The 13,109-nt window shown below is 42.2% G+C and overlaps 1 protein-coding gene across 3 annotated transcripts; it reads right to left on the bottom strand.

The window, feature by feature from the left end:
- Positions 1-338: 338 nt before the first annotated feature.
- anln (anillin, actin binding protein) lies at positions 339-10,987 on the bottom strand. Of its 3 annotated transcripts, none has more exons than XM_084919327.1 (23): positions 10,844-10,987; positions 9,021-9,171; positions 8,511-8,936; positions 7,095-7,417; positions 6,672-6,972; positions 6,276-6,442; positions 6,091-6,180; positions 5,894-6,002; positions 5,345-5,634; positions 5,132-5,265; positions 4,905-5,046; positions 4,684-4,819; positions 4,268-4,447; positions 3,974-4,100; positions 3,756-3,804; positions 3,582-3,635; positions 3,430-3,462; positions 3,321-3,339; positions 2,615-2,727; positions 2,263-2,349; positions 2,061-2,168; positions 1,680-1,852; positions 339-1,594 (listed from the first exon to the last, which is right to left on the bottom strand). In XM_084919327.1, the coding sequence occupies exons 1-23, from the start codon at positions 10,859-10,861 to the stop codon at positions 1,474-1,476; spliced, it is 3,351 nt and encodes a 1,116-aa protein (XP_084775453.1). In that variant the 5' UTR covers positions 10,862-10,987; the 3' UTR covers positions 339-1,473. The 3 variants fall into 3 exon arrangements, with proteins under 3 accessions (XP_084775453.1, XP_084775454.1, XP_084775455.1); XM_084919328.1 differs by having other exon boundaries at positions 5,345-5,631; XM_084919329.1 differs by having other exon boundaries at positions 6,672-6,969.
- Between the last annotated feature and the right edge of the window lie 2,122 nt (positions 10,988-13,109).

Genomic DNA, 13,109 nt, shown 5'->3' with positions numbered 1-13,109 from the left:
CATTTAAAATCTGCATTTTGTATTTACTGGAGTTATTTTTGTATTAAACTTAGTTTGATAATCTGAAACAAGCATGACAACTGTGGAAAACCCCAAGAAATCAGAAAGGGGCAAATACTCTTTTTAATGCACCAAATTGCAAAAAGGTAAAAAGCACCGCTTTCATTCAATATAATTACACAGCAACACTGTAAAACAGCCCATCCATTCTTTTTTTAATAAAGCTTGTAGCGTACATTGTTAAACAGCCAAGTTTACCAAATCAGTGTAAAAGGATGGAACAAGAGATAATGATGCATGTAGACCATTTTCAGGTTGCATTTATCATCAACATTTGCTTTTAAAAAAGTGCTTTTATTGAAAATGTTATTTACTTGCAGGTCACTAGACTATTTTATTTACTCTGCATTGTCTAACAGGTACCTAAGAGGTAAACATGCACTCTGTAGTTTGCTGTTACACCTGAGACTCATTAACATGTAAATAAAATGACATCATTTGAAAAAGGTGGCTGCTGATGCTGCCCCCAGCCTCCTGGTAGATACACGGGTGGCATCAATTTTAAAATCATCAAGTTACTGTCACAAGTAAAGTGACCTCAACCTCCAACCTCGACGTCGCTGCGATTCAAACTACACTAGTTATACCGATCGTATAAACTCCTACGTCACTGTGTTCATATGCATGTCCATGCCGCCTGCCCACCTGCCAGGGTGACAATCTCTCATCAGCCTTTTACAGCTGAGGAGTAAAAACTGTCACCTGAATTACTCCCCCCCCTCAATTTCTTTGTGTAGATGAGCCATGTGTTATATCTGACAGAACCTTTACATTTTAATTAAAAATAAGAACAAATAAACAACCGAAAAAGCTGGAGCTGGAGCTCTTTGTGGAGCTGACATGTTCTACCTGTGCCTGCCTGGTTTTCTCTTCCACAGACATGCACAGTAGGTTAAGACAGACAGCTGGGACACGGGTCAGCATGCTGGTTATGCAGACTCAGGCTTCAGAGCAGGATATGTAACAGATCGGCTCCCCAGTTATCTCCATTGAACATAATACTTTTTTGGGGGAGGGGGGTTATAAAGCATGGACACATATACACACTCGCGCGCGCACACACACACACACACGTATATATTTAGAGACAGAGGAATTTGAACACCACGCACATTCAAATTTCAACACTGAAACCAAATGTCTTAAAGCCATGCAGCATGTGCATATTAAATATTAGCATTAACGTAAAAACGTGGCAACATTAGCCAAAGCACATCAAACCAGGCTTATGTATCAGATATATAAAAACCCAACACCCACGTAAGTGCAGAAAAACCTGTTCTAGCATGTGTCGGATGTTTATTTCACCTCCTGTGATCAATGATTCTATTCTACTCAAATATCCAACTGGTATCATAGTATATTGCACTTAGTAAGCCATGCATCATCAGCAGTCCAAAGAATACAAAGGGATTAGTTCGGCAGCGGTCTGTTACAGGCATCTGGCTGCCACATCCGCAGGTCCACCAGAATCTGGTTCAGCTTCTTCATCCACAGATTTCTCTCCTCCTTGGTGTCAGCACTCAGCCAATTTCTGCACAGGAAAAGAAGCAGAGTATGTTGACTGTCATCAAGCCACTCTTCAGGAGTAAGTACCTGTCCATATGGTGGAAACTTACCTAGTGACACACATGGTGTTCTGGCACTGGCTGACAAGCGTTTCTCTGTCATCATCTCTCCGTGGTCTGACGGTGATGAGCTCAAACGTGTTGGGCCGGGCACAGAACTCTCTGCTGGCTGGTTCCACTGCCTTACTTGTACAGTTGGACAGATTGATGCGACCAATGGGATTCTAAGAGATGTAGAACAACCCCGTTCAGTCAGAGGTCTTTGCACATATTTTATTCTTAAGGCTTTAAACTTTGGCACCGTCTATTTAATGTTTTTCAGTTGTTACTGCAGGTTTAGAGCAGTCACATATTAGTCAGCACAGTCATTGTTTGCAGCACGTGAATGTAGAGTAACAGACAAACTTGCTTGCTGGCTGGTAGCATTGTTACCTTTCTCTTTTCATCGTCTGGGTAAGTCCAGTAGGAGATGCAGTATCCTGACAGGACACACCATCGTCTGTGCCAAGCTCCAAACCCACTAACATCTTCAAACATTGTCTGCGGTAAGAAAAAACAAAGACAGATGATTAGACTTCAAGAATAGTTGTAGCAGCACATTAAGGCCAGCATCAGCCTCGTGAGCCATACTCACCAGGAAGCCCCTTTCCTCCACCTTTGAGCCCACTTCACAGTGCATCTTAAGGTAGATGTGGCCCTCCAAAGGGCACAAGAATGGCACCTATGACCCAGAGCAGTCAGACTGAATGGAAGGCTAACACTTCATACAGTACTATGCAAAAGTCATTAGCCACTGCATATTTCTTTATATTTTACTAGGAAAATAAGAAATGACAATCATTTGATGTGTGTTGGTTAATACTTAATTACATACATAGGCTGACATAATTACTGAGTTTACAGATGCATGAGGAGGTTACTGCCATGGATGTAACAGTGTGAATGTAGACAGATATACATGGAGTATGAACTCAGGGCTTTCGTACCTTCTCCAAAGGAAACTGGGTCTTCCCAATTGAAGACAGGGTGAGCTTGTATGCTCCAATCAGAGCAAAGTTACTGGTGCGAACCGCATTGGGGCCTCCAGGACTGGCAACAACTACAACAACATACATTATGCTTAATAATGACAAGTGACACAGGGGGAAAGTACTGAACACATGCAAAAAGGAAGGTGCAAAAAGGCATGGACGGACCCCTCAGACATCTGTCAGTAATTAGAAACCCTGCTACTGGGTGCAAATTCGTATCAGCTGGTTCCTATAAAAAGGTGCCTCATTACTGACATCTAGTGAGAATTTCATCTCAAAAGAATCTTTAGAAATATATTTACTTAAAAAATTGGTCCATCTGTCTCATTTGTTTTTTTCAGACATACATTATAGCTAAACAACTTTTTTTTTGTGGTTTGCTCAGATACAACTTTCCACACAAAAGCTGTCACACTGTGACTAAAGACGTCACCTGGAAGAGTATTGAAATGTTTCTCCTGTTTAAAATGGAACGGCCCAAATGAACAGAGTCCACTGTGTGAGAATAACAGATCACTGATTCATCCAAGACGTTTATTTGACCTAATAAAGCTCATTTCTCCTTGAAGCTTATATTGAGACCATCACTCTGCATCTTTTACACTTTGTTATATAATAGTCTTCACAGCACACAGTTTGTATAAACCTTAGTGTCACATACCTGGTGTCTGTGTCGTCTTCTGCAGGAGAAGAATAAATTAATTAACATGTGGAAAAAAAAGCTTTTTTCTCATTTTTCCTTTAAAGTTTTAGTTTTTTTAAATACTTACAGTGATGGCAAGGAACTTCTTTGGAGTGATAGCCTAGGAAGATGAAGAAAAAATATTACATTTCTTTTAAAGAGTAAAGTGAGAACAGCCACACACACTCTAAAAGCATATCCCAACAGCAACCAACAAAAGTAAAATAAAACAGGAATTACTTTCGACTTGTTGGTTTTCTTCTTCTTGTCACTGCAGATTTCCCGTTTCTGCACCTGAAAGGGAACAGCACTGTGCACCATCAGTAACACTGCAAAACAGAAACTTATAGAAGACTATGAACAGACGGTGTCACAGAAATACAGCGTTAGTACTTGCAGAACGAGGACACGTACCAGACAGTATACTTCTACGCTGATGTCAAAGCCACTGTCAACGTCAGATCTGAAAGTCAAAGATTCTCCTCAGCAATCAGTAAATAAATTGATTATGTTTAGTTAATAGTGTCTAATAACAGAGGCGACGTGCTGAAATGATGAGTGGACCACAGCGGTCTGACTAAAGGCCAACAGTGCCTACACTAACTGCTTCTGTCTGGCTTAGTCTGACTCACATAGTGAACTTGGTGGGGAAGGTGAGGGTGTCGCCACTCAGGCCACGGTGTGTCGTGGCTAAAGGCGTGGCCACAATGTTCTCTGCTCCCGCCCTGATCATGATGAAAAATGAATGTTTGGTAGACTCTGAAATAATGAAAACAAACAGCATGACAACATTAGTATGAAATTGTGGAATTTCACTCTGACTGTGAAGATTCTTCAAACTCACAAATAACAGTTTAATAAAAGCACTCATTTGAGATATGGTCTAATGGAGAACATGTAGAACTGTAGTGTTATGGATCGTGTACCTGGTTTATTGGCAGTGGAACAGACAAAGTCTGCCTTGAGAGGCAGGCGTAGCTCCTGCAGGGTGATGCAGCCTTTGGAGGCCATCGTGCTCGGCTGTGGGGCTGCAGGCCCCTCTTTCCTTCCTCCTGGATTTCCTTTCAGCTGGTCCAGCTCCACCTTCAGCGCTTCTCTCTTTTCGCCTGAGGCCATCAAACGTAAACAAAGTCATGTCTTTGGGGCCAAACCATGTCCCTCATTAATCTTCTAAACACCGACACAGGGTAGGTCTGTGCAATGCTTTCACATTTTATACAGGAAACTAAATATTAGCACTATGTAAAGTGTATTTTTATTTGTGTTCCTTTACTCAAGGCTTTGTGATCGTGCTATGTGAACAACCTTGAGCTGACTAAGGAAACATTAGAGATGTGCTTACTTGCCACCAGCAGCAGCCTCTCTGCCTCAGCCTCCACCTGCGAGCCTTTCCCGTGTTCTTCATCTGTGCAGCAGTTGAGTGCCTGGCTGGCTTGATAGATAACCGTCTGCTGCAGGTTGATTTCATTTGTCAGAATCTACACAAAAGGTAGATTTGTGTGTAAGATCAGACTGTAGCTTATTACCAGTTGAAATCCTATATGGTACAAGTTTAATGTAAACCTTTATCTTCTGTTTGACACTGAACAGGCTGGATGCTCGGGGCTCCTCGGCTCTCTTAGAAACGTCTTCTTTTCTCACAATAACCTGCTTCACACTGGGCCTCTCGGTGTTCTTCACCCTGGTTGACCTGTATGCATCGATACTTGCACACAGCAACAAACATTCAGTGAGACGGTGAAAACAGACGGCTTTGAAGCATCTCAGCACTGCACGGAGGAAACGCTTACCTGTAGGGAAGCTTGTGGTCCTCACTTGAGACACTTGCACCATCTCCATCTGAGGAGGTCTGGAAGCTTTTGGCTTTGGCGACATCGTCTGGAGTTGTGCTCTTCATAATGAAAGAGTTGGCTGGAGTGGATGTCTGCACAAGTCATGAAGAAAATATTATCACCGAACAATTACCGCTGCATTTCCGTGGACGAGGACCCGTCGGTGCTTACCATCATTCTCTTTTCTGGACTGTTTACCACAGCGGCCACAGTCTCTGCCAGTGGAGTGAGGAGGGACATCGAGGAGATGTTTAAAGCATCTTCCTCATCACAGCTGTGATCTTCACTCTGTTCTAGATCTCCAAACAGCTCGTTGATGACGGTAGAATTGATAGACTGGTCCACGTTTTCTTCTCGTTTCTCCTCTGGGGTCTCTTCAGTCAACGTATCTGTAGTGTGAACAGCCACTTTCAGGGGGCTGGAGGTCAACACTGGAGGGGAGCTCATCAGCTGACGACCTGCTGTTTATTTAAACCCATGTTAGAAATCTTGAAATTGTCATCAGGAAGTATGGTTTGTTTCGTTGTGAATCTGAAGTTAAACTGAATCACTGCTGAGGGTCAAACAGAACCACCGATGGTGACAAAACACACAGCAGTCATTGCACTGTGACTAAAAACAACATGCCATACTATAATCTGCCCGACACCAGATAACCGATAGCTTCACGTTACCAGTAGTCCGAGTACTCGGTCTCTATTCGGGACTGTCATGCAATACCTGAAGGAGCGCACTCGCCGCGTGCATCAGATTTCTTATATTGTGCAGGGAATTCATCCGGTGGCTCAGATGAGATCACTTCTCTCTCAACAGGCTTTACCACCTCTTCCTGAAAAGTACATCATTTGAAAAATCCAATGGGGTGAATGCTGGGAGACTGTGTTTACTCTGTGTGTGCCTGATGCTTCCTGTCCAACCTTAGTGTCCGCTCCTCCTTCTTTGTCCTTCCACATTTTGCTCCTCTGCTGGAAGCGACTGCAAATTTGAGCCAGCTCACTCTCACGCTCCTGAAACAAGCAGGCTTGTTATTAGAATGTGCCATTCTGCTATTCGGATAAGGGGGGAAAACATAGCTGCAGCACCAAGAATGACATCAACCTACCAGTTTCTGTCTCATAGTGATGTCAGCGGTGGTTGTGTTTGTAGCCTGGGCAGCTCTGAGTCTCTCCTGTACCGACCTGGTGTTTGGACTCACAGAGGCAGCGCTGGTCTGTACTCCGACTCGAGCAGGTGAGCTCTGGTTGATGCGCTCCCGCAAAGATTTCACTCCTATTTGAGATGGTAAAAACCACTCTTTCTAACTTGTGGAGGATAGAATCAACTAATGGGTCTGTGTCAACACTGATTTGAGCAGACAATTAAATGACAATGTAGGAAGGTGCCCCTGGTACACAAGTGAATAGAACCGGCTGATGTGCTAAGAAACTGGCCATATCAAAACATGCAGAGACTACCACTGAGCAATTTTCATCATAACCAGCTTTCCAGTCCAACTCACCAAAAGCTCCTGTAGTAACCTTTTCCCTCGAGACTGGAAGGTCAGATGAGCTGGGCTTGGCGCAAAGCTCCGGCTTCTGGGGACTGCAGGGGACATTTGGGCCTTTGGACAGGGCCTGATGTTTTTGGGGACTTTGAAGCGCTGACATGGAAGAGCTGGCCTTCTGCTGACTAGATAAGAGGGCCGGTTCCTCAACCGAGGTCTTCTGATGAATAGAGGAAACTGTAGCGCCCTGGTTGGAGCACTTCTGAGGACTGGATACCAAGTCGGCTTTTTGAAGGCTTGGAGAAAACGCAGCCTGCTGAAAAATAAACAGATGGAAAGCCAGTTTATTTATACAGGAGATATATTTCTGGTGACCCAGGAAACCTTGCAGGAAAAACTAAAATTTGAATAGCGCAGCAGAAGATAAAAAATGAATACCTGTTTGGAGATGCCCGTGCACTTGCTCCTCACGGTTGAACTGGTCACCGAAACGCTGGGTTTAGTGCTGGAAGCCACAGCATCTCTGACTGTAAATCTGGGACTAGACGAAGTAGCGAGCGTCTCCTTTGCTTTCTCTTTGGGGATTTTAGCATGGCTGAGATCATCCTCCCAGGAACCAATGGTTGCAGCCAGGTTGGCCAGTCTGCCTCTCCTCCCAAGGGAAATTTCTGAGGAGACAGAGGGACTGGCAGCTGGTTGGGCATCAAACGGTCTCTTTATCGTGGATACAGGAATACAGTCTGAAGGTACATCACAAGCATCTGAAAAGGGAGAAACAATTTCACTTTTACACGTTTATTCACACGTAAAAAGCACAGATGTTATTTATTTATTTACGTTATATAATTTCAGGATTAGAGCTCATCTGAGGACGAAGATGGAACATCTGTTTTTCTGAATCCTTCTTGGTGTCATAAACTGTAACCTCACTCAAACTTTATTTTTGGTTAAAAGAATCACGTATAAGAGCCAACAGTGTGTGTTATACAGTTTTACATTACATATAAGAGATTTCTTTAAAATAGACAGCATCAGAAAACATTTCAACCTCCTGTTGTCTGCTTGTAGAAGTGGGAATCACCAGACAACAATACCTGACCTATGATACGATATTACTGCCATTATCACATTTTTAAAACTAGATTACACACAGTCACTAAAACCTGCCATAAGACCGACTGACTGTACCGTCAGTCTGACATGCAGCACGATCTGTTTCTGAAACTACAGCAACTGTGAGAAATTATCAAAAATCCCACATCTGTGACTTTCTACATAGACAGAAATTCTCATTTAACTTTAACATTTGCACTCAGCACCTTCCTGTTCCATAAGAAAATAACCAGAAAACAACCAGCTGGCAGCCAGTTCAGCCCCCCGAGTTGTCACCGACTTGTTCAGATTATTGATAAAACTGCTGACTGACTGTCAGGCGACCTGTGCAGTCACCTTTGGTGTGGACAAGCACTTAGTCACCACAAGCTACAATTGGTTGCAGACTGTGGAACAAAACATTCAGTCAGCTGGATTCAAACATGGATTTTTTAGCTTCTTTGTTTTTGTAGATGGGGGGAGGCTGCTGAGCTGTTCTGTCTTGTGACTGAGCCGTTTGCTTGATCTGAATTAGGAACGAGCTTCATCAACCTCAGTGTGTCCAGAGTTTGATGCTTTTTTGGTTGAGCCGATTTCATGTAGATTCCCTCAGCTGTTGTTATCTCAGGATGGTGCTCTTTTGTCTCAGACTAATTTTTATTTATTTCTGATAATTTTGTCCCCCCCCTCCTGAAGTCCTGTTAATAACTTCCTGTAAATTTAAACTCATTTTATGTAAATTAAACAGCAGGAAACTGTTACCGTCAGTGTTCCAGCACTTCCTCTGCTCTGCCAGGTTTTTTAAGCGTGATTTCATGCCAGCAGCAGATGGAGCTGGATCCTCTTTGTTACTCTGAGGAGCTGGATTGGCGGCTCCTATCTGTGCTTCTGTTCGGCTTGGAGGAACAAGAGCAGTGCAGACAGCCTTCTTGTCGGGTTCTGGGCGTTCCGCTTTCAGCTGCACTGCCTGAGACTGCAGAACAGGCTTTCCTGAAGTCTTCTCCGAGGAGGAGGAGAAAGGCCGGATGCTGACTGGACCCACCGGGGGCTTTTTGTCCGTGGGAGGATCTGAGAGAAGAGGAGCTTGTGGCATCACTGGCTCCTGGTTCTCTTCATCAGCTGCAGGTTGGACATTTTCTCCAGAGCACTTGCGCTTCGAGGGAGATGGCTTTGTGGACGTCTGGGGCACTGAAAACAATAAAGAGATTTAAGCAAACACAAGACAGCTGCAGCTCAGAGGTTAAAGTGCCAAAACACTGAAGGGGCTCATACCTTTATCAATAAGAGACTCGCTGATCACAATGTTTGTGTCAGTCAGTGGCTCTCGAGGCCTTTTCACCACCTGTCTGTTCGCTGCATTGGTTCTTTCTGCGAGTTTCTTCTGGAGGTTCTCTCTGCGAGCTCGAGTTCGCTCCAACAGTTTCTAGTTTGGTAGAGTTGGGTTGTTAATAAAACATCACCTCTGTAGTGTTCAACTGCTTTAGTGAAACGGAGTCAAGCTAAATTACAAACTAAAGCCAGGTGCACAAAGGGATTTATGGCAACGCTGCTGCATCTAAAGGGATGATGCCGCTCCCAGATACAGTTTCTGTATCAAAGATCATTTACAAGTGTTTACACCTCATATAAATGGTTTAATAGTCTCCTATAGCTTTGGGCTCTCACTGTTCTCTTTGACTACTATTACAAATAAATACAAGCATGCCATTAAGTAAAGTCTGGGAGCAGGCAGAGCAGCATTTCCCAACACACATGACTTTGGTCTATGTTGCTCATTTCACCTGCACACAAATGGAAACTGTAAATAAATGCTGTTTATTTATGTTAAAAAACGCCACTGAGCACGTTTAACACGTGCTTTTACAGCAATCATACAAATAAGTGAGTGCAAGACTCAAACTATCACTTTCACACTGGAAGCTGGGACTTCCCTCACTGTCAGATTCTAATGTTTCTTAGTTTTAGCTGTCAGAGCTGATAACTCCTGAAACATGTGAACGCCTCCAAAGAAACACGAAGTAACCAAAGATAATAAGAATGTGTTTGCTTTCCCTCGTGTTTCTAACACTGCGTTTACATTTCTCCTGTTTGTTTCATTCTGCTGTCTTACTATTCATATTTTAATTGCTGCATATTTAACGGGAATGCACCCATAACCTCGTTGTCCATGAACAATTCCACTAAAGGCCTACTTCTATTCTATTCTATTCTGCTGTGCAAGTCCCGACACATACGACACCCTACATCAGCTCTGCAGGCGCTGACGAAAAGCATTGCTGAAGAATGACGCACGCCTCCTGTACGCCTGCGGTTTAAACTAATGACATCAGACCTGATTCATTTCGGTTAGTTAGCTGGCAACACCGACATGAGTGAAATTAACAGAAAAGAAGGAAACTTACGCCCAACAAGTCCGACTGCTGGACACAGCTACGGACACTCAGCGAGTTTAATGACTGGGGCGTTGTTTAACCTCTTAAGACCAGAACTCTTCCACGACATGCATTTTTAATTTCACTTTGATATTTGGTCATATTGGGGCCCGATGAATGTAAAAACAAAGAATTATTATAAAAATTATTTTTTTTAACCTTATTTTTGTTTTTAAGAAAAATGAGAGCCACATATGAGGATATTCGTTTAAAATTTTGATAGAACAGTAGCATATAATGTCCTCGTAAGTGGATATCAGGCCCTTGTAGAGCAAAATTGAGTATTTTGGTCTAAATAACCCAAAATGTGATGTCCACATATGTGGACCCAGGTCCTAGGAGGTTAAGGAGCACTTAAATATAACGATCATTCAGGAGCGAAATACTTGTTAACTTGTTCCAGCCACATACATGCTGACATTAAAATGAGATACGTTTTTATGGCTCATGTAGTCGTTTTGACCAAAGAAACACGTGACATGTTTTCTTCAGCCGTGTTAAAAATGTCAACGTCTAAAGCTAATAACAAACAAGCTAATCACCCGTGCTGTCTGAGCACTACCATTATAACGTTTGGTTTTTACGTTAGCTGTGCACTATCCAGTCACTTTAACGCAGCTTCTTCCGTTGTTGGCTGATTAGTAAAGCTTTTCTGTGACTCACCTCAGTAAACGGATCCATTCTGGTTACTTTCTAACAACTCGACTGCAGTTTGAAGTAAAACTACTACAACTGCGTGTACAGAGAACTACGCGACTCCAGCTTCTCTCTTTGTACCAAACAGCTTCTGTTCAAATTTGAATTTCGGCGCTGTGACTACTGCGCAGACTCCACATCTTCAACGGATCACTTAGAGCCAATCAAAATCACCGGGAGGGGTCGTGACCGGTGTTGTGCCAAAGAATGACTTCCGGTGTTTCTGTGTGTTTTTTATGTTTGCTCAGATTACAAAATAATCTGCAGTCAACAGGGTTTACGAAGGTGTTATTTTATATTTTATATAAAATAAAGAAATGGCCTGTTTTGCGGGTATCTTTACGACTCCGCGTTATTTTACATACTGTGTTCTACATTATATTTGATTCAGCCCTTTTTGACCACTTAAAATATTCTGAAATTATCGTTATGTTAATTTTTGTTTTTGCAATTTTTGCTGCCCTCTTGGTCCGATCTCTCTTTGGAAAAGAAATCTTTTCATGTCAATGAGTTGAATGTAAATATATACATTCATTAATGACATAAAAGTTGCTTTGCAAAAAAAAAAAACTGATTGCAGTTTCTACCTTGTGACAAAAATATTGTTTCTGGCTGTAAACATTTGTAATTTACGATCGTTTAAATGTCGCCAATCAAAATTTTGGAAAATGTCGGAAATTGCTTTTTTGGCAGGAATTACAATCCTGTCTAAGTTTTCGCAAGAGGAAAAAACAAAAACATAATTCATGCCAAGTTCCCGGTACATTGGAAGTCGGCACTACAGAGTCATGCATTCTTGTATCATGTATCACCAGCAGCACAGCTTCGTTATTGGATTCAAAACCCGCTGCAGCACATTCATGGACGGAGCCTGCTCAGTGCTTTGGCTGCGGCCAGGGCTGGACTTAGACATAAATGGGCCCGGGCATTTTGACTAGAGACCAGCCCACCAGGTATTTATAGGAAAAGCCATAAAGCCTTTGAATGAAAACAGACGCTGCTGTGACAGTGATGTACACTGTCTTGTTGGTATATGTATGATTTCTATACATTTTACATCAGATAAAAACTTCGGTTGTAAGATTCAGATAATTATTTATTAAAAGCGAGACATTTTAAATGAAAATAAGAAATTAAAGTATTTCTTTGTGCCCCCCTCTCCCTGTTAATGCCCTACCTGGCCCTCCGGTCTGCTTCTCCTGCCTCCACTTTCCCTCATTTTTTAGTTTTAGTTTTTGAAAAAGTTAGACTGTAAATGTGAAAAACAAAATGCAGCATTAGACCCTGATTCGGGCGGTGAGGTGAAGCAACATGAAGCTTCCAGTTTGTTTGGGCTGTGTCTGCAGTGACTGATCTAAAGAACACCAAAAGTCATGAAACTCTGGAGATGTAGGATCTTACAGGGGGACTCGTGTGAATGATCTCTATTATTTTGGACAGATATTTTAATCTTGATTATTTAACAATGTTATGAGGTTCAACACTTTGGATTTAGTCAACTTGTGTTTCTGTGGGGTTTTTAAACAAGAAAAAATGTAATGATATTGAGATATAAAAATTAAAGAAATAAATGTTAAAATAGACATAGAGGAGGATATATGACATGGAGTTATGTTGGGTTTAAACGTCACACCCATTTCCATTACAGGTCACTACTGGTCCCTGTGATGGAGACCAGAGGTTGCATTCCAGGGTTTATGGAGGATTGTTATTTTAAAAGCTAGATTAAAAGGAACACATTTATGATTTGGGAATTCTTTATTAAGTTTAGTGAGTTTGACATTTTTTTGTAGTGACAGCGTCTGGAAGATGAAGAAACACAATATCAAAACGTCGGTGAGTGTATCAACCTGTAGAAATCTACAGTCCCTGAGCACAGCTAGCCACGCCCGTTATCGGTGCGTGTATTGCTTTAAGAAACATTATGTGACGTATACAGCAGCAGTGTCCTATCACCGTGCGGTGCCTATTTTCCCCGATCCGGTTTCCACTTTTGCGCAGTTGTAATTTGAGTTACGTCCCAATGCTTTGCTCATGGACTCATTTCTTTATGTTCACATGAATTAACATGATTTTATTTGCAGACATGTGTGTAAACCTCCTCACACACAAGTGCAATCACTCCCACTGGGACAAGCACAAATAAAACTTTCATTTTTATTTTACGCTTTTCACTTATACTTCATTACAAAATATTCTTCTTTCCAAGCTCCTTAGACCATTACCAAACAGA

This window comes from Perissodus microlepis, chromosome 22, assembly GCF_051167445.1.
Source record: "Perissodus microlepis isolate ML-2025 ecotype Zambia chromosome 22, ASM5116744v1, whole genome shotgun sequence".
Taxonomy (NCBI): Eukaryota; Metazoa; Chordata; class Actinopteri; order Cichliformes; family Cichlidae; genus Perissodus; species Perissodus microlepis.
This window is presented reverse-complemented; position numbering and strand designations above follow the sequence as displayed.